Source organism: Mugil cephalus, chromosome 18 (assembly GCF_022458985.1).
Source record: "Mugil cephalus isolate CIBA_MC_2020 chromosome 18, CIBA_Mcephalus_1.1, whole genome shotgun sequence".
Classification (NCBI taxonomy): domain Eukaryota; kingdom Metazoa; phylum Chordata; class Actinopteri; order Mugiliformes; family Mugilidae; genus Mugil; species Mugil cephalus.
In genome coordinates, this window is record NC_061787.1 from 1740173 (window position 1) to 1766224 (window position 26052).

At 41.8% G+C, this 26052-nt stretch overlaps 2 protein-coding genes across 3 annotated transcripts in view; one reads left to right on the forward strand and one right to left on the reverse strand.

Moving 5' to 3' along the window:
* The window catches only part of LOC124995607 (NACHT, LRR and PYD domains-containing protein 12-like), a 1019357-nt gene that overhangs the window by 167912 nt on the left and 825393 nt on the right, over positions 1-26052 (forward strand). The window lies entirely within an intron of this gene.
* lancl2 (LanC lantibiotic synthetase component C-like 2 (bacterial)) lies at positions 2351-21637 on the reverse strand. 2 transcript variants are annotated; one of them, XM_047568132.1, is made up of 10 exons: positions 21108-21629; positions 20113-20319; positions 16414-16531; positions 16128-16335; positions 15239-15386; positions 10607-10753; positions 8337-8519; positions 6019-6195; positions 5350-5422; positions 2351-4268 (listed from the first exon to the last, which is right to left on the reverse strand). In XM_047568132.1, exons 2-10 carry the CDS (start codon positions 20275-20277, stop codon positions 4192-4194), a joined length of 1296 nt encoding a protein of 431 aa, XP_047424088.1. In that variant the 5' UTR covers positions 20278-20319; positions 21108-21629; the 3' UTR covers positions 2351-4191. The 2 variants fall into 2 exon arrangements, with proteins under 2 accessions (XP_047424088.1, XP_047424089.1); XM_047568133.1 differs by lacking the exon at positions 2351-4268 and adding an exon at positions 5805-5862 and having other exon boundaries at positions 5361-5422; positions 21108-21637.

The window sequence follows — 26052 nt, forward strand, 5'->3', positions numbered from 1 at the left end:
CCAGCTACTAGTACCTACCTGCTACCTACTAGCCACCAGCTACTACTACCAACCTGCTACCTACTAACCACCAGCTACTACTATCTACCTGCAACTTACTAGCCACCAGCTACTACTACCTACCTGCTACCTACTAACCACCAGCTACTACTACCTACCTGCAACCTACTAACCACCAGCTACTACTATCTACCTGCTACCTACCTGCTACCTACTAGCCACCAGCTACTACTACCTACCTGCAACCTACTAACCACCAGCTACTACTATCTACCTGCTACCTACCTGCTACCTACTAGCCACCAGCTACTACTATCTACCTGCTACCTACCTGCTACCTACTAGCCACCAGCTACTACTATCTACCTGCTACCTACCTGCTACCCATTAGAGGTCGACCGATATGGATTTTTTTAAGCCGATGCCGATGTTTCAGACGTCTGCTGCCAATTTTGTTGCCGATATTTTTCTGGCCGATAATTGAAATTTCTATTTGCATAATAAAAATGGCACACTAATAGCAAAGGATGCAAAAAATAAAAAGTCAACACAAGTTTTATTGATAAATAGAAAACAAAAAATATATAAATTCATAAATTAACAATTTAGTGCACAATGTTTGTTCAAGGAACATTTATATAACAAACATAATTCTTATCTTAACATATACTTACCCTATATAAAAACAGAAGAAAAATATAAAATATACATATATATAAATTACACACACCCCGTTACTTAAAACAGTTAAGATTCTGCGACTGCGACAAAATAAAAATAAAACAGAACTCACAACGTCGGGGGTGATGGTTTTAACAGACTACCCGTTCGTAATGTTAACTATAAGCTACAGTTGGTCGAAGGCTTGTTATAAGTTCTCCACCGTTTCAGGCTCCGTTTAATGATGATGACCCATGAAAAGGTAAATATATGCTTATTGTCTATGACTTTTTAAGATGAGAATTTAAGCTTTACCTGTTCTCCCAGGAGAGTTGTGCGTTCAAAAGACGTTTTGTCTTGGGTCCTTCTCCCGCAGCGGCTGCACGATCTACCGCATTAATAACAGTGGGCTGCCCGCAGACGTGCCAGAATTAAAATCGGCCATATCGGCCATGACCATCGACCGATGTCGATGGATTAAAAAATGTCAAATATCGGCCGATAAAATCGGCCGGCCGATGAATCGGTCGACCTCTACTACCCACTATCTACCTGTTAACCGCCAGCTACCACTACTTACCCACTACTGACCTACTAACCACCAGCTAACACTACCTACTACCCACTAGTTACCACTACCCACCACCTACCTAATAACCACGACCTACCACTTACGACTATGCGCGAGTTACCACTACCCACTAGCTACCACCACCTACCACTACCCACCTACAACCTATTACCAACCTACTAACCACCAGCTAACACTACCTACTACCCACTAGTTCCCACTACCCACCACCTACCTAATAACCACTACCTACCACTTAGGACTATGCACAAGTTACCACTACCCACTAGCTACCACCACCTACCACTACCCACCTAAAACCTACTACCGACCTACTAACCGCCAGCTAACACTACCTACTACCCACTAGTTACCACTACCCACCACCTACCTAATAACCACTACCTACCACTTACGACTATGCACAAGTTACCACTACCCACTAGCTACCACCACCTACCACTACCCACCTACAACCTATTACCAACCTACTAACCACCAGCTAACACTACCTACTACCCACTAGTTACCACTACCCACCACCTACCTAATAACCACTACCTACCACTTACGACTATGCACAAGTTACCACTACCCACTAGCTACCACCACCTACCACTACCCACCTACTAACCGCCACCTACCTAATAACCACTACCCACCTACTACCTACCACTTACGACTACCCACTAGCTACCACCACCCATCACTACCTACTCCTTTCTCAACAGATAAGTATTTAGTCGTCAACAGACACGATTCACATTAGTTTCTGACTGGTAACACCCACTAATGTTCCTATTTAAACCACAACTCCTCCACCAGTCTCTAAGAACTGAAGACTTTTTCAAGACTTAAACATTTTCAAGAAACTCTACATGAGCTTGTTTCAATGTTTTGTCTACGATCCAGTTTTTTTTAGACACACAATAAAATCAACTTAGAGACAAAGCAACAAATCTGAAATGTCTCACGTTACTCCTGCGAGGGATCACTGGTCAGTCAGCTGGTTGCTCTCGGTCCTGCTCTGTTCAGAAAACATGCAAATAAAGCAAACACACTCAACAATCAATTCAGTTTCTATAAAGCAGAACATCACATAAGAACGAGAGGTAGAGGTGGATCACTATTCAGTTTTATTTCCAACAATATGAACTTTGCTGCACCGACTTGAAGCAGGTTATGAAGAGCACTGCTGACACTTTAATGAGAACTAATAAAACACACATTAAAATCTTTGACACCGATTGAAGACGAAACAGAAACACAGACAGGAGCAAAGATCAGACACTTAACATCTTTTCTTTAACGTCCACAGTCGCCAGGATACAAATCGACCACCGAACACATTGGGACTAGAGAGGCTGGACGAACGAACACGCACATTTTTATTTATTTTTTTGTTTACATGTGACATTAACCTCATGCAGTAACATTCATGACGAGATCTCCACGAGAGAAAGTAGGCATTTTATGTGCATTCATGTGCTGTCGGGACAACTGGATGAACTGTACAGGGTCTTAATTTCGTATTGTGTTGGCCGCGCAGAGTCAGAACATTTGTTGTGTAACTAAATAATACCTTATAAACTACAGTGGCCAACATCAAAATACTGGGGAAAACAGTTTGATTAGTTTACTGCTACACCGCTGATATACAACTATAAAAGCTTTGGTTTATCCAATAAATAGTAGCAGTTGCAGAGTTTGTTACTGGATGACTTCGCATGGTTTACGGACATTACGTTAAAGTTGGAAACTGACAAAAACCTTCATCCTTTCTGGGACAACTAATGTGAATCTTTTTATGACGCTTTTTGAGACATTCAGTTTGCATACTCTACAAGAACCTTTCTCCAATTCAGGGACACGTTTTACTGCTACAGGCCACGAGCCCGACATTCACGGCAGGTTTGCAGATCCAGGGCCTTGCACATCCACACATTAACACTTTCTTTATGAGAGGGAAACTTGATCCAAACATCCCAGATTCGTTGTACCGGGGCAGATCAGGCTAAACAAGGACAATTTTGGACTTTTAGACATGAACATCTGCCAGGTAACATGAGGTCAGTACAGTCTCCTAACAGCACTACCTCTCTGGTGTAAACCAGCCACTGCCATGGGAACAGAGTGCACTTTTATGTCCAGAGAATGAAACTATTAGGCCATTAGGATAACAAGACTAACGCTCAGAAGTCTGAAGTTACATCTGAATATTGATCCTAAGTCAAGTCCATGCTCGTGGAAACAATTTCTTCTTCTTTAGTTTCTTAAAAAAATAATAATTTAATTGAAATAAAGAACTATTCATGAATTAATTGAAATAAAGAACTCTTATTCATGTATTATTTTGCTGTCTAAAACCAAACTTGAAATACCAAAAAAAAGTAAAGTACAATGATCACAGGATTAACATTTGACTTCTTCACCGTTTCTGCCTTTATGGGTTTATACTAGTTAATGAAATGAAAGCTCGTACGTCTTACGTCCACGACGAGACAAACAGACTCTTAAATACAGGAGGAAGAATCCACTACATTTACACAGAAGGAGGCACGAAGAGCCACGAAGCATGCAGAGGCATAGAAACACACACACACACACACACACACACACACACACACACACACACACCTTACTTCTGTCTCTCTATCACACACTCGTACCCTCTATCTTGGCCTAAGTGCTACAATATTAAAGGCTGAGGGTTTAGCGAGTGTTGTCCTGTGTCCAATCCAGCTGGCAATAAATAGTCAATAAAGGGTCCACGTCTTTACCCGAACACACTGGAGGACGGTCCCATCTTCAGAACCACACCAGAAACATCTTTGACTCATTTCAAAAGTTCAAAATCAAAATGCATCCTTTCCCAGCGTTTTCCAGCAAAGACTCAAGTTGACGTCCAAGTAGCATTCGTCCCCCTTCGTCCCTCATCCTGATCCTCATCCGTCTCCTGGTCAGAGCTCGAAGGCAGGGAACGAGGAGGCTTCAGGGTTGGTCATCTCCGACAGGTAGTGGATGGCTCCGGCCATACCTGGCAGGAGAAACATCCGATACTGTCAGCTACACATTTTACTCCACGTCAGCTCTACACGCAGGATAAAGTGTAGATAAAGTCCCGATCTGATCATTTTAAAAAAGCCTGGATCGGCCCAGAGACTAAGAGATACATACATTTTGTCGTTTTTATCGTTGTGCACACAGTGGATATGTTTTTTTTTTTTTTGCATATTAACCTTCGATTGTATTTGATATTTGTATTGTATTATTTGTATTTTTTATCCAACAGACACCAAGGTGAAGTATTTGCACTTGGTAATAAAGTGTTTTCTGAGTCTGATTTGTTTCTGCAAAAGTTTCAGTCGTCATTGTTGAAAGTGAAGCAGGAAGTAAAAAAAACAAAAATTTAAAAGACACAGCGCCGCCTGGTGTCCTGGTGGAGTTTTTACAGAGGGAGCCAGACTGACGAGGTACAAGTAGAAATGACTCGGGCCCCGTGTAGGTTACGGCAACAATACTGCGAAGCTGGAAAGTTTTACTGAAATGTATTAATTAATATATAAATAAAATATATATATAAAAATAACACCTCTACTGCTGATGACATGATTTTCTCTTTGCTTCGTTCATTTCGAGGCTTATAGAAATTGTCCCGTGCAGCCACGAGGAAAGAGAAGAAGAGGATGTTGTGGTGCAAGAGGAAGCTGTACATTAAGATGCATTGATATCAGTGGAGCAGCTAAAAAGACTTCATGTAATGTAATGAGATGCTGCTACTCAGCTCTTTTTAGTTTTCTATCTGCACTAGTTCATTATTCAGTCAAAATGAGTGATTAGTCATTTTAAAAAATGAACAAGTAAGTTCTGCTTCGTATCTGTACGTCTTATATGGTCCATGATTCGACACGCTGCTTTATTTCTAGTATCATGTGCTGCCAGTCCTGTCATTAATCCCTCCATTACAGATACAAGTTAAAGGCCACTCTAGTGTCATGAAGGCAGGATTACTGCTGTATGATTAGTGTTTGATTAAAGAAGAAGGAGGAGGCAGATTTGAAAGTTCTGGAAACACAAATTACACCTCAATTAAGAAGAATAAAAGAAAGATTTGGTACCTTCGAAGAGAGAGTAAGGTCTGTCTGGGATGCGACAGCCGTGGGTCCCATAGTCCAAACACCACTCAGCGAACTGGATGAAGGGAATAAAGAAACATATTCACAGGATTAAAGGAAATACGATTATAATCAACGACTAAAAACTACTTTTAACAAGGCTCTTGATTTATTTCTTCATTTTACTCTTGTTCCCCAGATACCTGGGAATTATTATTATCATTATTATTGTTTTATCATGATCATCTGAGTCACAAGTTAAGTAGTGTACACTGATCAGGCATAACATTATGACCACCTTCCTAACATTGCTCTCTGAGGGTGTTGAATGTTGTTAGTGAGGGGGTGGGTGGGCCTGGTCTGGTCCAGGTGGGGGCTCCATGTCTAAGTAACATCCAGGTCCAAAAGTTCCCCAGCAGAACACTGAACTGTCACAAGATGGTTTTAATGTTATTCACCTCTCCTGTCAGGGGTCATAATGTTGTGGCTGGTCGGTGTTTTTCACCAGCTTTGTACCTGTATTAAACACAGTGACAATAAAGTTTAATGAAATCTCTACAACACTGATTTAATAACCGTATCTGTCACGATTGCTCTTAAAACAAAGCTGACGTCTTTTCTACTTTTCCTCTTTCATGTGTTCCGGTGGGTTTTGCCGACCCTCAGTTTTACCTTGCAGGCGCGGTACAGGTACTTCTTCTCCTGAGTGAGCTTGTAAAGGGACAGGAAGGCGTATCCGTTGCCCGCTGTGCCGTGGCAGATGCCGTAGCCTTTCCTGAGCAGCCCCCGCTGCCAGATCACCTCGGCACATTCTGCAGCCTCCTTCAAATACTTCTCCTCCTTAAACACCTGGGAACACACACACACACACGAAACCACGTATAAAACCTGACCTTCAACCTAAAGCAAGCGTCCACAACTATTATCCTCATATCATTTCAGACATGCAAGATACCAAACATCTTCCTGAGAGGCTGCTCTGTGTGTGCAGATAAGAGTTGAGGCCACATTAAAGACTGAATGTTCCCACATGCCCAGGCCTCATTAGCAGGTAACAAATCTAATCCAGTCAGGAGCGAAAGCTAATGACCAACGACATATGAGACAAACTGGAGCTGATGAGAGATGGTGCGAGGCCTGAAGGTTTGCACGACTCTGTGTGATTATATCCAGCCTCCTCCGACTCTGTGAGGTCCCTAAAAGCTTCAAAGAGGAAGCAACTCTTTGAAAAGCTGTGTCCTTTTGTGTTTCATGTCTCTATAAAGCTGTTAAGAGAAAAGAGAAAGGTGACAAACGGTATCCAAGCTTCTTCTCCAACGTTTTCTCCACCAACCCTCAGATTTTTTTTTTCACATATCTGCATAAAAATGACTCAAAACATCAGCAGATTCACTGAGAAATTTTAAATGCAGCTTAAAATACAAGTTGTATAAACGTACATCAGACGACATCAGTGACAAAAACAATATTAATTCAAATGATCCATTTCTAATTTATTGCACTTGTCCAGAAAAGTGCATCAAGTTTCTTGCCACTTTAATGTCAAAACACAGTTTGCAGACTGCGTGTTCTCTGTTCAGCTTATTATTAGTTCCTTCTTCCATTTGAAAGCCAAAGCGCTTCCAAAGAAGTAGTTCAATATTGATATTGTATCTTCTTCACATTGATTGGAAACACGTCTGAATAATGTTCATGTCTCCTTTGTTTTGAGTGGGTTCTTTTTTCTGGACCTGCATGAAGCGTAGAAAACTCTTACGGATGCAAATAATTTTAAGCAACACTTCATCCTCGGTTTCTTCCTTTGTCTGCGAGCAGAAAAAACGTCAAATTTTTTATTTATTCCAAGAATATTTTCCTGTGTTTGGGTCCCTTCAGGCAGGAAGAGGCGACGTGTGGCACAAGCAGACAATTTCAGCTGCTGAGGCCGCCAGCAACATCCGATCCTATTACCAACTAAATGACACAGTGACACTAATCTCATCTCACAGAGGAAAGAAAACTGGTTGGCAGCATATCCAGCTTAAAATAGCAGCTAATATTATGACCGTCGTTGTTGTTGATGCACTGTCTCTCCGTGACTGTGTTTGTTCATAGATAATTGGTAAATAATTAATTGAATTCTAATGCCCCGTTAAAAAAAAAAAAAAAAAAAAGGGTGGCGCCTGAACCTAACCGTTGCCATGGTCACCGTGCAGGTCGCGATAACGAGTTGGAGGAGGAGGAGGTCGGAAAGTGGTTCTAATTGAGTGTTTGGAAACAAGTTTAAAAGTTTGCATCAAATTGGCCGTGAACTTCCTGCGATGAGCTCGACACACGTCTGACTGAGCTGCTCCACGTTTTTTAAAGGACATTTGAGGTGAACACACAAATACTGCACAGTCTCCCTGTGAATCAATAAAGGCATGAATGCAACCTTTTTTCTTCCAATTGCATTAAAAATAGGCTGCATTCATACGTCAGTGTGATGGAACACAATGTGCAGACGGAACAGCTGCTGTAGAAATGCTCCTCCTCCTTCCTCCTCCTCCCTCCTCCTCCTCCCTCCTCCTCCTTCCTCTTCCTTCCTCCTTCCTCATCCCTCCTCCCTCCTCCCCCTCCCGATTTGCAGATTTGTTGTGTTAAAAGTGAGGCAGTGGAAAGCGTTTGTGTCCCATTGTGCTTTGTTCTCAGTGTGGTGCCAAAGAGGCTCCGCTTTAATGAGGAGAACGAGAAGAGCAGAATGGCAACAGCACATTAGCTGCCAGGCGGATCCCTAATGGACCAAGAAAAGAAAGAAATTAGCCCACGGTGCATTACTGCAGCATGTGTGTGAATGTGTGCACGAACAGTGCGGCCACTTCTCTCATCTCACAACGCGCTCAGAGCTTCACGAGTGGAACGCGACACCCTGTCCGTGCAGTGGGGAGCTGTGCCACAAGGTGCCAGTGTTGTTTGTGACGGGCTGTGTTGCTGAAATCATCCTCGCAGCACAAAGCGTGGACCAGTCTCACCTTGTGGGCCATGATGAGCATGTGGATGACGCCCGGCGCTCCGTGGCACCAGTGGACCAGTCGGTCGCTCTCGTTGCTCAGCGACGACGGGAAGTTCCCAGAGCGAAACTTCTTGTGGCGGACGTAGTCGATGCTCGGGCGGACCAGCTCCGACAGAACGTCTGCATGGACATTTGCTCCAGGCTGCAGAGACACGAAGACAAAAGAACACATTTAGAATATATTATATTTAACAGGCTGAGTCCTTTTAATATCTGTACGCAGCACGTAAATCTATCCATTATATCTATTATATCCATCTATAATAAACAGAGTCAATTAATTTGTCAACATAAAGAGTCAAGAAATGCACGTTATGTTTTATCTATGCAAGGACACAGTCGGTGCAGCATTTACAGACATGCACATGGGGATTAAACAGATGTGGTGGTAAAGACAAGGCAGGGAAGGAATAAAAAACATAATATGTTCAGGTAGATACTGACACACTAGTTAGAATGGAGGCAGGTTGATGAATGAGCCAAGAAAAAAAAGGAGCAGGGACATAATCGGTGCATTAAAACTCATTTAAATACCATCAGACATGGATTCGTCTCTAAAACTACGTAAACATTACAGTTATCGTCTCTAAACTAATTCGCAAATTTCAGATGATGCTCTGCACTAAAAGGACGACTTCATATCCTCCTGCACACTCTTCATTTGTTGAGGCGACGTCATTCTGCATCACTGTGACAGACTCAGGTGTTTCAGGCTCTGTGCATCCACATAAGCACCAAAGTCCAGATCTAAATCTAAACCACTCAGTTCATCTTGTTGTTTGCTGAAGAGCAAAGTTTGGCTCATACTTCAAAGACAATATGAAAGATGAATTAATTATTCATTCTCATCCTGTTAATGAGATTCACCAGTTTGAATGAATCTTTTACTACTACAACTACTAAACTTTACCAGAGATATCTGAAAACATCAAACACAAAAGGATAAAATACCAATTAAACAACAAATCACTTCTGTTTAATCTGCTTTAGAGCGCTGGTGTAAGACTCGACAGAGATCTCAGATTTGATGCTTCCATCACAGCCCGTTCAGATTATTACACCTTGTGTTGGGTTTAGTCACACGTCACCTTCTCGACTGCATCTGGCTCAAAACGCTGCTGCTCAACTTTTAAAAACGAGAACACGTTCGTTTCCCCGTTCATTTTAAAATTCTTTTGTTAGTTTTTAAATGTGTGTATCTGTCCGACCTGCTCCGGGCGTACGTCCCTCAGGATGGTAGATCTGTTGTTGTTGGTCGTCACTAAGACAAAGAGGAAGCTCAGAGGCGTCTGCAGAACGACTCAGTTCTTCTCTTAAAACATGTTTTTTCTCTTTGGCTTTTAACTCAGATGTTGGTTCTTATTGTTTGATCATTTTAATCTCGTCTCTAATTCTTCTGTGTTTTATATATTCTTGGCCAACTGCGCTGTTTTTAAAGTGCTTTATAAATAAAGATTGATTGATTTTGAATCTGTTCTCCAGTTTTTATTTTGCTCAGGAGATAATTAATCATCTTTTAAATCGGTTCACCTGAGCTCAAACCGAACCTTGAAAGGTACAGTAGGTTTTTCTGACTGCAAGCAGACCGAGATCTACTTCAGACTCATTTGCAGGCCACACTTGGACGGTGTCTCATAAGAGAAGGAATTTAATTCAGCATCCAGCTGCACTTATAAGACGTCTGGCTGTAGGCGTTGTTGGCTCCTCCGCTGGCTCACAGCCCAGGACGCCAAGACACTTCAAACACCAGACATTAAAAAAAACTCTGGCATGCTTTAGATTTTCTCTTCTCAGCTGCGGCACTGAGGACAAGCCTGTCCTTTAATTAAAAAAAAAAAAACGTTCTCTTAGAAAAGAACAAAGCTTAATCAATCTGGAATTATAGGAAAAAGGTCTAATTGAGCTGATTATACTGTAGAATATCAGCTTCAATATATTTTAAACAGATTCTGACACAAGGCCACAAACAAAGGATTCATTTGCCCAAATCCTGCAGAAGGAATGTATCACTGTTTATTATTATGGTTCACATCTGAATTCCGTCCATTTCTTGATCTTATTTATTTGACTTGAATCTTCGGAGCCTTTTAAGAGTTTCCTCATCACTATGGATGATAAAATAAATAAATAAATAATATCTAGGAGGTTGTGATCTGCTCACAGGGAGATTCACCAACGAGGTGAGTCCTGCTCACTCAGACTCCGGCCTCAGACTCGGCCCCCTCCTACCTGCATGAGCATGAAGTAGATGCCAGCCAGGCCGTGGGCGGCGCCGATGTACTGCTTCTTGTGCCACTCGTAGAGCAGCGGGCAGCGGTCGCTCTTCTTCTGCTCCGCTGACAAGTTCTTTCCCGATTCCACGATGGCAGTAACCACCTGAGGTTTGGAGAAGGACAAGGAGTCAGAAAACGTAAAGGACTTGATCTGATCTGATCTGATCCATCACCTCAACCCAACAAACGGAACCACCACAGCACGTGTTTTTATGTTAACTGTGGATGCATTAATGAAATAAGTGCCCGAACCCAGTCATCACAGATGTGGGGAATTCCTGAACAACAACCTTTACACAAAGAAGTGTTAGTGTGAAACAAGCCAGGAGAGGAGAAGCCCCTCAGAGAACATCGACCAGCTGCAGAAGTTCTCAGATGTATTAGTGGGGTGTATCAGGGATGTGCAGGAGCAGGAGGACAAGAATCTAGGGAATAACTAAATAGATGGTGGTGGATTTCTGGAGGTCCAGGTCCCACCTGCAGTCTGTAACCATCAATAAGGAGTGTGTAAAGGTGGTTCAGACCTAGTTCAGACCTAGTTCAGTACCTGGGTCTACATCTGGATCACTAACGTAGACTCAGAAAACAAAAAAGGTCCGAGGGGAAGGATCCAGAAGGGGGACTCTGAATGAGTCCCTGACATCGGCGACAGAGGGAAAGACCTCATCATGAACAACGACCTGAAACAACCTGTTTTAAACTGTGCAGTTACATCAGATACTGAATTTATCTTAAGTACAACACATCTCGTAAAGTATTTCTTCTTAAAAATGTGACCCATATGACATTAATTCAGGCTTTAATTATGAAGACCTGGGTTTTAACCCTGGATGTTATGTGTGGTTAGTAGATCGTGTTTGAGAGCGTTTTAACAGACTCATCACGTGTGAGCATGAAAATAAATTAAATATATTCGTCTGCGTACTGTTGTCTACAGACTAGATTAGCCTGTAAGTCAAAGTTTACGGATTACATATTGGATTTCATTTAGGCCCACTGTAATAATAGGACATATATACATATATATATATATATATATATATATATAGTGGTGCAGGAGCTCAGGGTTATGAGTCAGCAGTTTATTCCGTCCCTGTGTAAAACAGAGTAAAACTGAAAACTATTCTACTGCAGCAGCTCTTCCCCCCTCATGACAGAGCAGTTCTACATTTACACGTCCTTATACAGAGCTCACAACATTTTATCCGTTAACTTAGGATAAATTTCCATGACCATGCATTCCCTGAAAGGCTCTGAGGGTGCATGAACAATAGGAATAAAAACAGCATGTATTCAGATAAGTATGTTAACTGATTTGTATCCTGCACAAATTTATATCTGGTCAATGTGAAAGTAAAAGCTGCAGCTCAGGTCTGACCTGATGCAGAGAACAACACCAAGACAGCAGTAAAAACAGAGAAAGAGAGTAAAATAAAAATAAAAAATAAATAAATAAAAAATAGGAGGTGACCAATGCACTCGAGGCTTAAAAAGTCTTTATTAAAAAGTGGCGAACGCATTGTGGAAAATAAAATGAAGCTACGCGTTGCAGCTACGCGTTGAAGCACTGTTTCATCAGGACGACATTATTAAAAGCAGCAGTAACGTGAAAGATGTTAAAGTTTTACTAGAACAACAGGGGAGGTACTCACTTGATCCTAACTGAACCAAATCTATTTGGATTTTCAAAACTCTGGGTTTATGTATGATTCTGAAAACTTCACAGTCTTAGAAATGATCCTTCTATATAATCTCTGCAGATGCAGATTTACAGCACGCGTCCAACCCTCTGCCTCAAATGTTAGCTTTTATTTTTACCCCGATAAACCTTAATCTTGACAACGTACACTTATGGGCTTCAGATTTAAATCCAACTGTCTCTTTCCACTGCGTCTCTCATCGTGACATGCACCACTCACCCACTCACCACCTCTCTCTCTCCACAAAAAAGGAAACTGTGTCTTTTGAAGGGAGAACGTGTAACGTCGGGGGAATTATTCTAAACACTGCAAACAAACTGAAGGATTGAAGAGAAGTTAATCCGAGACCTCTGGGTACGACCGGCCTTCCACTTCCACAGCTGAAGTGTTTAATATGCAAGTGGAGCAGCAGCAGCAGCGCAGTGTCGCAACAAAACGAGAAATAGTTGATGGAAGCGACGGCGACAGAGACTTGAATGTATGAATGTCTGACATGTTTCTCTACGTGCATCTTCAGATCTGATCTCTGGATTTTTACTTGTCTCTAATGAATCTCTACTGTTGTTTCAGGACCATGGACAGAGCTGTTGTTTTTTTTGGGTGTGCATCAGGACAGACACACGTTAAGTTAATACTTTAATTTATTCATTTTAGTTTAGATGAGTTTCTGGTTTACTTTGTTTCTCAGCTCCAAGACCAGAATCTTTTAAAAGGCTCATCACTACTCAACCCAACTTTATTTATATAGCACTCTAAACAACGGCTACATCCGAGACAAAGAGCGGAGAGAGAAAGCACTAAAAGCACCAAACAGGAGCAGACTCTCATGCTGGATTTAACACCGTGGAATAAAAATGGGTTTTAAGATGAGTTTTAAAGATGGACAGTGAGGGGGCTTGTCTGATGTGCAGTGGTAGATTGTTCCACAGTTAAGGAGCAGCAACAAAAAAGCTCTGCCTCCTCTGAGCTTCCGCTTGGACCTCAGTGCCTCCAGGAGCTGATCAGCTGATTTAGGGATGGAGGAGCTCATTCAAAGATTTAAAAGCAAAAAAAAGTGCACAGGCAGCCAGTGAACAGAGGCCAGAACGGGGGCTCATGTGCTTCATCTCACGTGTTCCAGTTAAGAGACCAGCTGCTGCCAGATGTGCAAAGGAGGACTGGCTGACCCCAGAATAAAGTGTGGTACGGTAATCCAGCCGAGATGTGACGAAGGCATGGATTACTGTCTCAGAGTGCCGACGTGCAAGAAAAGGCTTCACCTTTACCACCAATGTGACCATTCAGTTTAATGAACAAAATGTAACATTACAGAAAACTTTAGTTTGGCTTATTAACTTAAATAGTTAGTTCATGAAGAAAATTACCATTTGAGTTTCCTCATCTCCTTCTAATCTACACATCTACTGCAGCGTGGCCTCGTGGGCGCCGCCCTGGTGGTAGAAAAGATTTAATGAACAGGTTTTTACCTGGACTTTCTTCATTTATTTTTAGCATTGAGAGCATTGAGAGCTGACACACACAAACAGCAGGACAGAGGTACAGTGAAGTAACGCCACATTTTGCTTCTGCTGCAACGCACGCACTCTTTTCAATGAGCTGTCACAAAGTGATGACACTGCATCTGGCAGCAAACCCAAACAGAATGCAATCTGCTGGCATAAAAACACAAACCCCTCAAAAAAATACAGCCCTCGGCTTGAAGGTTTGTTTTCAGCGCTGAGCTTCCACACTTCACGCTGTCGGTCTGAGAAGAAAAAACGACACTTCACACTCGGTAACCAGCCCGAGGAGCAGACTCAGGGTTATATCCCACACAGACACACAGCAGCGAAGCAGGAGGAGAAAAAAAAAAACACACAGAGAATCTTGACATGAAGAAGAAGAAGAAGAAATCTTACGACGCTTCGGAAAAGGAGCAACAGAAAAGTAAAAGATAAAAGCATCTACTGTGCAAAGAGCGAGGTCACAGTTTGGTAAAGTAAACAGGAGGAAAGTGTTGCGTCGCTGGTGACAGGCACAAACACAAATGATGGGAACTGGAGCTTCACATTTTATCACAATGTAATGGTGATAATAATACCTCTAATATCTCTGCTGCCTCCTCACTCAGCCCTTCTGTCGCCGTGCCTGTAAATAGTGGGAGTACAGTATATGTGTGTGTTTGTCTGGCACTGCCCCAGAGGGGACAGCTGGTCCTGCTGTGTCTGCAGCAGTGGTGTGTGCACGCTTTAATACTCAAAACACACTAGATTGTCGAGGGATTAATGTTATTCAGTGTGTGTTTCAGTCCCCTGGTATAAGCTCCACTGTTGTGTCTCTGCTGCTCGTTACTGTTTATTGCCGTCGTGTGAAATGAGGCAAAATGTTAAAGCTGTAAAAGAGACGGGGATGTACGAGCATTATGATCCATGAACACTGACAATATTTAAAAAGGAGCAGATTCAGTGGACGAGGTGTGAAAGTAAAAGTTCCCACGCAAACGATTAAATTAGAAGAGTCTGCTGGAGAGGTGAAGTTAACCAAGGTTAGAAAGAACGGTGGATTCAATTCATCTTTAAATATGCCTCCATCAGTCAATCGAAATTAAAATAACCACGAGATCAGCCACAACATTATGACCACTGACAGGAGAAGTGAATGACGTTTAAACCATCTCGTGACAATTCAATGCTCCACTGGGGAACGTTTGGTTCTGGTGTTCATTGGTGTGGATGTTAGTTAGACCCCAGTTAGTTAGTCAGGATGCAGCCTGACACAGACACACACACTTTAAACACTTTAAGATGACGAACAGCACAAGGTGTTGACCTGGCCTGATCCAGCCTGAATGTTCACACTTCATGACACAAAGATAAAACCAGAACGAGGTGGAGCATAGGTGGTTCTACCTTAGTGATGGTGCCCTCGTCCACGGTGTCAGCTCCTATCTCCTTGTTGATGTAGAGCAGAGCATAAAGGTATCCGGCCCGGCCGTACAGCAGCTCGTCCGGCATCTCAGAGTCTGGACTCAGCACCGACCGCTGCAGCTGGAGGAGCCTGGCAGAGAGACACCGCTCTGGACGTTAGTGGCTGAGGAGGAAACGCCCTCCACACCAGGGTCCTGCTGCTTCAGAGAACCACTGATCCTTAAATTATTTCTTATTTTTTTATATATATATATATTCTGTTAGTCTTGGTAGGAAGTAACAGGCTTGGCCCTGAGAGGGTTGGTGAAGCCGGAGCATTAAGAGACAAACAAACAAATCTCTGGTTTTCAGTTCAATGTGGGATTTACTGGCAATAACGGAAACAACAGCAGCCTTGGATTTCAGATCCCACACAAGCACATCAGTTTAAAAATTAACTGGTGCGTGTCTGCAGATAAATACAGGAGGCAACAACAAACAGATGCACAAAATTATTGTGTAGCTCTTTTTTTTATTTTTTATTTCTCTTTATTGTTATTACTTTCTATGCGTGCACATGTGTAGTTGAAGTGAATGAATTACTATTGTTACTATTTTTTGTGTATGTACATACAACTTTTTTTCCTCAATTTGTATATACATATGCATATACATAAATATATATTATTTTATTTAGTTTACTAGTTTTAATTTTCTTTTATTTAGTTTTACTGTGTATTCAGTTTTGATTACTTTTTGTAAGTTTTAAGGATGTGTGAAAAAATGCACCACTTGTTCACTGTGGAAAAGACATAAATTTGTAAAGTGGAATAAATTTAAATAAAGCTGAAAGGAATAAAAGAAACCGTCTGTGGTTGCAGCCACCACTCACCTGGACAGACAGTCCTTACTGTCAGCAGCGTTATTCAGTTTGTGGTGAACCACGGCCCCCACTGCCAGCGGCCCCGCGTCGCCGCACAGAAAAGTCACTTTGCGGCCATTCAGGACCCTCATGGCCCTCTTCACGTAGTCCAGCGCCCTCTGTAGGTCGGAGGCCTCATGGGAGACCCGGTGCAGCTGGAGGTAGAGGAGGGCGATGCCTGGAGATAAAAGAGGACGTGTCCTGTAGGTGCATCATTTAAAAAGAGATGAAAGTTTAACAGTGGCTGCACACGGACCTGTCCAGCCGGTGTACGTGGAGAAATCATGGGGGTCGGCGGTTTTTAGGCCCTCCTCCATCTGCTGGAGGAGATCTTTGATCTTACTCTGGACTTTCTTCTGGAAGCCAGAAGAAACCTGAGGAGGAAAAACACATGTTTATAAACCCCCATTACAGTATTTATTAAAGGGACAGCGAGAAAACAGACTCTGATACACACTTTGAATGTAGTAGACCCTGTTTAGACCTGATCTCAAGTGTCCAGGTGTGAACACTCAGTACATTGACATCCACAGTTTAATGGAGCTATGCTCAAAATTCGACTTCCTGACTACAGTCCTCGTCCCAGTTTACATGCAGTGGGGAAAACGAATAACTGACAGGTACATGTTCTCCTCCTCCACACTAGGTGGCAATATGTATCTTTTCAGCAGGTTAATACCATGTTAATACAGCCCACTTTTCTGCTGACCTATTACGTCATGTAATAAACAAGAGTCGTTCATGCGACCGACATTTCAAAACAACAGTACATTTTTTTTTAATCTCGTACGTGATGTGCAGATAGATGGCGCTATCGCTCAGACGGTTCTTCTACCGGCTCTGTTTACCTTCTTCTTCGTCTACGACCGTTTTTTTTTTGGATATTTTTGTTGTGGAGCATGAACACATGTGTTATCCTGTGAGTAGTGCGATTAAGGCGTACACATGCCGGAGAAAACCGGATTCCAATCACATTATCTGGGTGTCTTAATCGGATAAAAATCATTCTGGTTTTAGTCGGAGTAACATGTTTACATGCATTTAAGTGCATGAATTAAGGCAGTAATTCTTTTCTTTTTCTTTTTTTTCCACGCGCATTTAAACGCACTGAGTGATCTGGTGTCAGTCCACATGTGGAGGTGGTCTGGGATCCATGTGACCTCATTCCTGTGGTTTTGGGGGAACACACAATGAGTCCTCTGTCCTATTAAAGACCAGCTACTGATCAGAGGAGGAGTTAAACTCATTCATTCATCCACTGAACCCAAATAAGAGACGCCCGTTCGTTAGTAACGAGCCTTTAAAAAGATTCTGGTGTTGGAGCTGATACTGAAACTAAATAATAAATTAATCCGAACAAGAATGAACAAATTAAATGATACTCTACTGCACCCAAATAACAAAGAGCTGCTGTGGAGACATGTTTTAATGCCAGGTATGAACACAATCCATCCATAACTGTATTACTTACACACTATGAGCCAGAAACATTCACGAGCAGGATGCTGATGTCTGGTATAACGACTAAAACGCTTCACATCTGGCACTGAAATGCTACAAATAGTCTGAGCTGATTAGCAAAAATAGTAATATTTTCACCTAAACAGGCTGAGTGAGTGCACCGGTTTTACTGCAGGTCTACATCTGCTTTTCTAACTGCAGAGGTCATGAAAAGCCTGAGAGTGCATCCTGTCTGTAACAATCTGTCAGCAGTGCTCTAATCACAAATTATCCAGTGGGTTACGACCCAACCTCCCCCATCGTTAGCATTCATTTCAGCAGACAGTATGTTAATGAAGTTATTTTCCACGAGACTCAAGGCCCTATTTGCCCTTTTTAAATTTAACATCAAAAGGTCAGACCGTGCTTTACAGCCTGGCTTGAATGTGGATGTGGAGTTAATTAATTCTCTGCAGACTCCATTCGCAACTTCCTGAATCAAAACCTCTGCCAAAGATTTGCAGGAATCTGCTGGGACGACTTACTCCTCTGGTTGTTTGTCAGATAATCCAAATGTAACACTTTCCCTGATTGCATTATTATCTCAATCATCAACAATCATGCAGCAGATGTTCTATTCTGCCCACATTTTGCAGGATCCTGCTCCAAAACGGTGGATTGTCGCTCTGAAAATCCTTATTTTGCCAACATAAATGAAATAACAGAACGTCCTAAAGCCTAAAACCCCAAAAAGCCTGACCACAGTGTCGCCTCTGTCCTCAAACAGGGAGGATTACAACCAAGCCTGTCTGTCCTCTCTCTGCTCTGAGTCACGGCCACAGTCATCCACGGATGAGGGGATCGATGATGGAAGAAAAGAAGACAAAGCAGGCAAAGTGACAGACACCAGAATAAATGGGATTGTTTAGCAACAACAAAGGCACTCAAGAAAAAAAGACAGAGAGGACCATGAAAAACACACAACGTTAAAAAGCCCAACCCTCTGTGTGCAGCCAGTCCACGGCAATGAGAAGAAAGACAGGAGATTAGTTTACAGGTCTAAAATTATTATCTTTAGTTTACGTGGATTCGCTTAAAGTTAGGAAATGATTCAATTGACCATTCTGATTTTATCAGAATTAAGATGATTTATCAGTCGAAATGGACAAATATTTGTTGGTTGCAGCTTCTCAGAGGCTTTTTCTGCCTTTTTCTTGTCTTTGCTGATCAAACTGCTCTTTGACACCAACTGAAATAGAATCGCTGCAGTTAATTTCAGCCCGAGTACAGATGTCTTAGTTGTATTTTCCAGGTTTGGGTTCTCAAAGACGGTCTCCTGCAACTTTATGTTCTTCATTCTTGGACGGGCCGATAAATAAATCAACAGCAAGAGGTCAGGCTGGTGATACACAGCAACACTGAGCAAGTGGGTTTCTAAAAAACCTCTGCACTGTTTAGCCAGTTGTAGCGTTGCATTACAGGTTTTTAGCCACTGTTGATCAGATCCTAAAGAAATGTCTTCTTCCTTGTCTTCCCTGTCTTCTCCCAGAGGCGACTGAAGACCTGAAGAAGCTACTCGGACGAGCAGCGAAACGTCTTCAAGAAACTCTACAAGTTCAGTTCCCTTTTTTTAAACACCTTTTGGATTCACACCATGACCTGGATGACTGAGCACTTTCACAGACTTAGAGTCGACTGGATTCAGTGCAATAAATCTTTCAGTTAGTTAATGTAGTGTAATGTTGAGTTCTCTGCTCCAGAAATGTTCTGGTCCTCCAACGCTGCCATAAACTCTCTAACCCTCTCTGGAAGATTAGTCTCCAGGAAACTTTTCTCTTCTTGAAACTTCAAGGATTTTTATTTGACATTCACTCAGGTCCCAGATTGTTACCCATAGTAACGATAATATATTATTTTGCATTGTTCAGTGTTTGTTGTTGTTTGGCTGCAGACTTTGACTGATTTAGGGTCAGAACAAGGTCCCAAGAACAAGGCTGAAGCTCAGGGGAGATTGTTTATTCTCTAAAGCTGAAACCTCTGCACATTACATTGGCACAGACACATCCTGATTTTAAATCCCTTATTCTTTAGCATTGAACTCAGTTTGAGGGCTGTTCTTTTTATTATAGTAGTTTCAATTTCGCTTTATTTATTTATTCATTCATTCACACGTCTTCCTCTTCCTTGTTTTTGTGTTTCCTGTATGTTTCCTGTATATGTTATGACATTCTTCGACTCCTCTGCACTCAGCACGTTGGATTCCGTTGTAAACATTAGCAATAATATCGTTTTAACAATCATTTTAAAATGATGTAATGCCAAACTAAATAAGGGAACACTCCAAACAACTCTTACCAATGTTAGAGACACTTAAACCAGTCTGTGTAGATAAAGTTTAAAACATTAGTGACACTTATCTTTGCAGATAAAGTAAACATTAGGGACAACATGTAGGAGCTAACTCTGAGCTAAGTTAGCTCTAGTTTATTGGCTCATTTAAAATAAAACATCTCACCTTCCCTTCGGCATCAAAAGGATCCTTGTAATCTACTTCTGCTCCGGAGTTGGAGGAGAGGACCCCCTGGTCCCAGTCCGGGTACGGGTTTGGGAAAGATCGCTCCTCCATTTCTGCTTCCGTAGCCGAGATTAGCTTTAGCCTCTTTGACACGTGATCTCCCATGGCTACGGCGGCCACACAGGGACAAAAACCACTGGGACAATCCTAGTGGACATAAGCAATCGCGAAAAAAAATAAAACAAATAAAAAAATGAATTACTGGAATAAACATTAAATGTGTCAATCTGTAGTAAAATCAGAGCATTATCTAACAGCCAGTTTGTAAAAAATGCTGGACATAGACAAAAACAATTTTACAGCGAAAGCGGAATAAAGTATTCCAGTATAATATAATAGACTACATATTATAATACATAAATTGTCAAAATATTATTAGAAAATATATCTATGTGCGTATTCAAATGTGAAGATAACCTTGGATATTCATGTCTTAATGAAGTCAAAAAGAAAAAAATGAAAAAAAAATAATAATAATTTTCTAATCTAATACCAAACAAAATATCCACTCCTTTAAAAAACATGAGTATGATGAAACTTCGGTTGAAACTTTTGGTTAAATTATTAATAAACTGGAAAAAACTGTTAATGTTACTGTAAAGACTTAGGTTTAAAAAATAAAAATCTATAAACTTTACTTAATGAATGCCACCTTACAGCCCAGGCTATAAACTCTCCATATAGGCCGCATCTGCTAATTTATTCAATTCACTTAATTCAATATCGAAGAGAAATTGCTGAATTATTAACATCACCGAATTTTGTCTTAGTTTGGAACAAATCGCTAAATTAAAGCAGTGAAATACAGAAAATCAAAATGAGAACAATTGTTGCTACACTGTGCACCGCTGCTGTGCTGGGCTATGCAGTAAATCTGCAATTATTAAAAATGCTGCAGGTAATGTCAGGTGGGGGCAAGAACGAACCGGTCTTACCAAAAGGGCTGAATTCTCAGTAGGATATCCGATCAGCAGTCTAACCCAGGTCCCGGTCTCTTTACAGACTGTTGGTCTGTGGTTGATTCCGGTCGGTTGCTGCAGCAGTCCGCCTCCAAACGACGTCTCTCAGCATCGCAGTGTCCAGAAGCGTCTCCTGATTCCCGGTGAATGGAAAGTGTGAGCCGCAGTCAGCGCGTACAGGCGGTCCAAGCAGCCATGTGTCACCGCATCACCTCCCCTGTCTCTGCATCCTCCTCCCGACTCTCTCTGAGCGCATCAAAGTGCTGCTGATGCTGCTCGGCAAATCAGAAATACCCCTCCTCCTTCTCCACCTCCTCCTCCTCCTCCATCACCTCCACCTCCGCCCCGGATTGAAAGGCAGACCCCGTACCGCTTTGTGCAGACCGCTGGGTGCCTGTCTGCAGGAGGTGTCCTGCAACCGCAGCACCCGCCCTTAAAAGCCACTGTCCAGACTCAAATAAACGTGCACGGTGACAGATGGCGTGTCGGAGTGGGATGCTGTGCTGCTGCTGCCTGGATTAGGAAACACAGCAGACAAATCCACACCCCCACCCAATCCACGCATGCCACCTCCTCCCCCTCTGCCATCAATCCTCCTGTCCCATTCTGTCCCTTTCTCTTTCCACTGCCTTCAACATGCATCATGCTTCTGCTGAAGATAAATAGATAGATAGATTCTGCAAAGATCACATCCCTGGGTAATAAAACTTGAGTCTGGCTTTCACCACTTTCACAAAGAAACACGTGTTCAGCTTCATCTTAGATGAATTTACATAAATGCTTCCCGGATTTCCTCTGTCCACTAAGGCTGATCTAAAGCCATTAACTCACACCAGAGCTCTAATGGTTCTTCTCGAACTATTCCTCCTTCTACATTTGCCTTCATACAGTGCATCTCCAGAGCTCCGTTGCAGTGATCCAGTCCAACACAAAGCAGCAGTGTCCTGGGGAAACCTCAGTCTCCATCAGAGGAAATGGATGAGATGAATAAAATGACGAAGCTGAACCAGAGTGACTTATCGGCATTAGACAGATAAAGGCCGTGGATTTTGCCTGTAAGTGTTTTATTTTTTCTTTTCTTCTACATATTAAATCTCAATTGTTTTTCTCTGACAAAGAAGAAGAAACATGAACACAAATATGATTCATTCCTCAAAATCACCACAAATATGAGGAAATATAAATGTTGGTTTGGACATTTCTACTAAACCTGATGATCTGATGGATGATATAGTTAATAACGTGTATATGTTACACATTACACGTCTTATATGTGTATTTATATAATGTGTACATAGTATTTATTTATTGTGTAATGATGCTTCTGGATAAATTAAGTCTCTATCTTCTCTTAGGGCCAGAAATGATTTGGATATTTGGACTCTGCGTGCCCCCACGATGGATCTGAAATGAAACATCTGACGTTCAGGTTTAGTTCAAGAGGTTGAACAAAAATATCCTATGAAAGGTTTAATAATAGTAACTGTTTTAATAGAAAGTTTCCTCATCTATCTGTCTGTCCATGGCTCAGTTAGCAGCCACCAGAGGCGGCAACAGGGTCAGAAATGTCGATCAAACATTCACGTAGATCTTTTTTCTTTCAGTCTCCTCTGATCCAAACCGAAGGAGACGTGTCAGAGAGTCTCTGTGTTTTTGTTCTTTTTGCTTTGAGGTGTCTTGGTTGTATAAATTAAAGTGTGGATGAAATAAACGGCAGTATTATTATCATCACATTTTGGTTAAGACTGCAGACTACAGCATGTGCAGAGTATTCCTCTGTATAAAAACCTGCAGTAACTGTTCACACTTTCACACAACTCAGATGGTTAATGACCTTTTTTAATTGATCAAATACAAAGAAGAATTTCACACAGATGTTTCACTCTCTTCTTCTGCTTCACTCAATAAAAACATCTTGTTCTTCCTGCAGTAAAACTGAGAAATGGACATAAATCACATCATCTTACTTCCAGTCCTGTTCGAGACGCCAGTTTATGTCGAAGAAAGTTGTGAACTCAGAGTTTATTCAAACAGCTGATCCTCCCCTATCAGGCGACCGTCCAGAACTCAGACAATGTCTGGTTAACTTCGAAACGAGCACATGTTGATGAGTTAAAAGAACAAAGTGGAGATTTTAATGTTAAATAAGGGGAGAATAGAACAAACTGAGGAAAGAGGGAGCATCAGCGCCACCTGGAGACTTGCACCCAGGAAATGTGTCGCTATAGACAGTCAGTGTAAATAAATCAGGGATAAACTTAAAAAAAAGAAACGTTTCAGGGGGGTTTGCAGACTCCTGCATATTAACACTGCAGAATAATGATGACAAAACCTGCACTGAATGTTCTCCAGTGTGTACCTGCATGAAACAGGAGTGAGGTCGTCCCCACGGTGTCCAGCCTCCAGAACCTCAAACAAAGGAACAACAAGAAAAAGTTGTTGCAAAAAGAAAAGAAATGGTCAAAAAAGGCAAATCTAACAAAAAGAAACTGAGCATAACAACAGCAGGTGAGACACCTTCAGGGGAGGTCACCACCACCGCCAGGGACCAGGAACCAGGAACCAGGAACCAGGGTTGCATTGACACAAGCTTCACCGAGAGTCTACTGTGTCCAACATCTGCATTTTACTACACACCAGTGAACAGTGAAATGTAGGTTAACGTACAGCGCACTGCATTTAGCCTCAGGAGGAGGGAGGGTGGGGTGAGGGTGGGGGGGGTCTGCAGAGAGCATGTCGCATCTCTGCAACATCTGCTGGTTGAGCAATTATCACGGCTGAGTTCCCAGCATCCACCACCTCCCGCTACAAACAGCGTCCACCGCTGGCTGCTGCTGCTGGACGGCTCCGTCCTGAGCTTCCTGCTCCGGATCCACAGCTCAGAGGAGATGATGACGACCAGTGATTATGTTCTAATCCCTCAGCTTTCTCCCATCATCAGCCTCTAACAAGGTCCAGCAGAGACGATGAGACGATGAATAACCCTGATATCCAGAGCTTCTTTTATCAACAACACAAACCCCCCGAGGAGACAGGCGACAGAAAAATAGCAGAGTGTGTCCTTTCTTGATCACGGCGCTGACGGGCGGCTGCTTTGGTCTGATGATCCTTCACTGTTTCTCGTCTTCGTTCCAAAATCAGCCAATTAAAAAAGAACCCCAGCCCCAGAGACCCACAGAGAACAGAGGGAAGCATCAGCTGAGGAGAGACGCTGCTTCTTACCTATCTTTTATTTTTATCCAGTTATATTTTTCTCTACACTGCAGCTGTGTTTTGCTAAGTCTGAGTTGACTAACATGAGTGAATAACCCTCAGCAGCATCTGTCTGAACCAATCAGAGCTCAGAGCTGTGTTTGAGTCAATGCTGCATGATGCAACGTGTCATTTTCTTCTGGTTTCACTGATAAAAGTCATTATAGGATTCAACCAACACATTTTATCCAAACAAAAAAACTTTGCCGAACCCAAAAAACTTTTTTTTTAACTACTATGAAATAACTTTTCATGTGCTTGAACATATTTCTTTATATATTTATTGGACTATATAACTATAAAAAACTAAATTCAATTAAAATGTTTACTAAATAGGTAAAAAATTATATAATAAAGTTAAAATTAGCTAAAAGTCAGACTAAAAAGATAAAATATTAAATAAGTAATATTTTATCAGTAATATTTATACTACTACTCTCCTGGACAAGGTTTAAGTAACGTTGGTAACGTGTTTACTACAGTATATTTATTAACTTCAGTTTGAGAATCAGTTGTCGTCCATTACGACACAATACTCTGAATAAAATGAGCCTTTATCACATCCGGTGTTCGGATTAATGGGCTGATAGTGGAGGTGGATGTGGCTCCAGCTCCTAACGTCCTCATTAGATTTGATTCAATATCAATTTAATAAGAGAGAAACTGTTTTTGTGATATTTTAAATGTAGTTTCTCATCTTTTATTTGTCTTTTCTTTCCATCTTCAGACTTTTTATGTTGTTGTTTTTTCATGTAATCTCGTTGCAGTAAGATCTGGACCCAGAGGACGGATGTGGATGAATAGATTTGTTTAAATCAATATTCAGTATTCTTGCAAATCAATATTGATTTGAATTAGAAAATAGATTTTTTTTAAACCCCTTTAGTGCAGAGACAGAACTGATGTGTGACACTTTTTAAGATGATTGTTTTTAAACTGGGGAACAAACTAAATGAGACTCAGACAGAAACATGTTGGAGATTCTTCTTGTTTCTGTGCGCGCTTCACTCATCTGCAGATATCTGACTGCTCGTCCTCTCCGGCCCCTGAGGGAAATCAGATCTATTCTCATTTGTTCTTCTCTTCTTTCTTCCTCATTTCCATACCGGCGTGCAGCTCGTTGCAGGGCGAGGCCAGAACTGCTCAGCTCAGCTGTTTCTCGGGTTGTGAGTGGAAACTTTGACGACGCCTGGTGCAGGTCTCAAAGATCCCGTCCTCAGAGCTGGATGTGAAGCCGGTGAGGCTTTGTGTTTTCACATCCAGCTGAATGTAGCTCAGAAAAGAAGATGCAGCGAAGAATTTCTCATTACCTCGCTCCACTGACGGCTAATTCATCAGCCTCCGAGGACAAAAACACGCCGAGCCGACATTTACACACAAGAACCTGCACATATTCTTTCCTTTCTTCTTAGAGATGCATGAGTTTATTCATCCAGGGCTGATCCTGAAAGAAAGAAAGAAAGAAAGAAAGAAAGAAAGAAAGAAAGAAAGAAAGAAAGAAAGAAAAACCTTATTTATCTATTTGGAAAGAAAGCTGGTGAAATTAAATCCATTTCTCTCTGTTTAGGTCTTTATGTGAGGATGAAGGTTCTGGGTCTGTGTCTGGGTGGTTTCCTCAGTGTGGATGTGTTTTATCCCCAAACACCTTCCCCACCACTTTAATTATTTT

What these genes read in the sequence shown, in the direction of transcription:
- lancl2 (XM_047568132.1), bottom strand. Translation starts at nt 20,277, where the DNA reads ATGGGAGATCACGTGTCAAAGAGGCTAAAGCTAATCTCGGCTACGGAA. An exon ending in TGCTCATCATGGCCCACAAG is followed by an intron (nt 6,196 to 8,336) that starts GTGAGACTGGTC and finishes GTGTGTTCCCAG; the next exon opens with GTGTTTAAGGAGGAGAAGTA. An exon ending in ACCTTACTCTCTCTTCGAAG is followed by an intron (nt 4,269 to 5,349) that starts GTACCAAATCTT and finishes TTCTCCTGCCAG; the next exon opens with GTATGGCCGGAGCCATCCAC.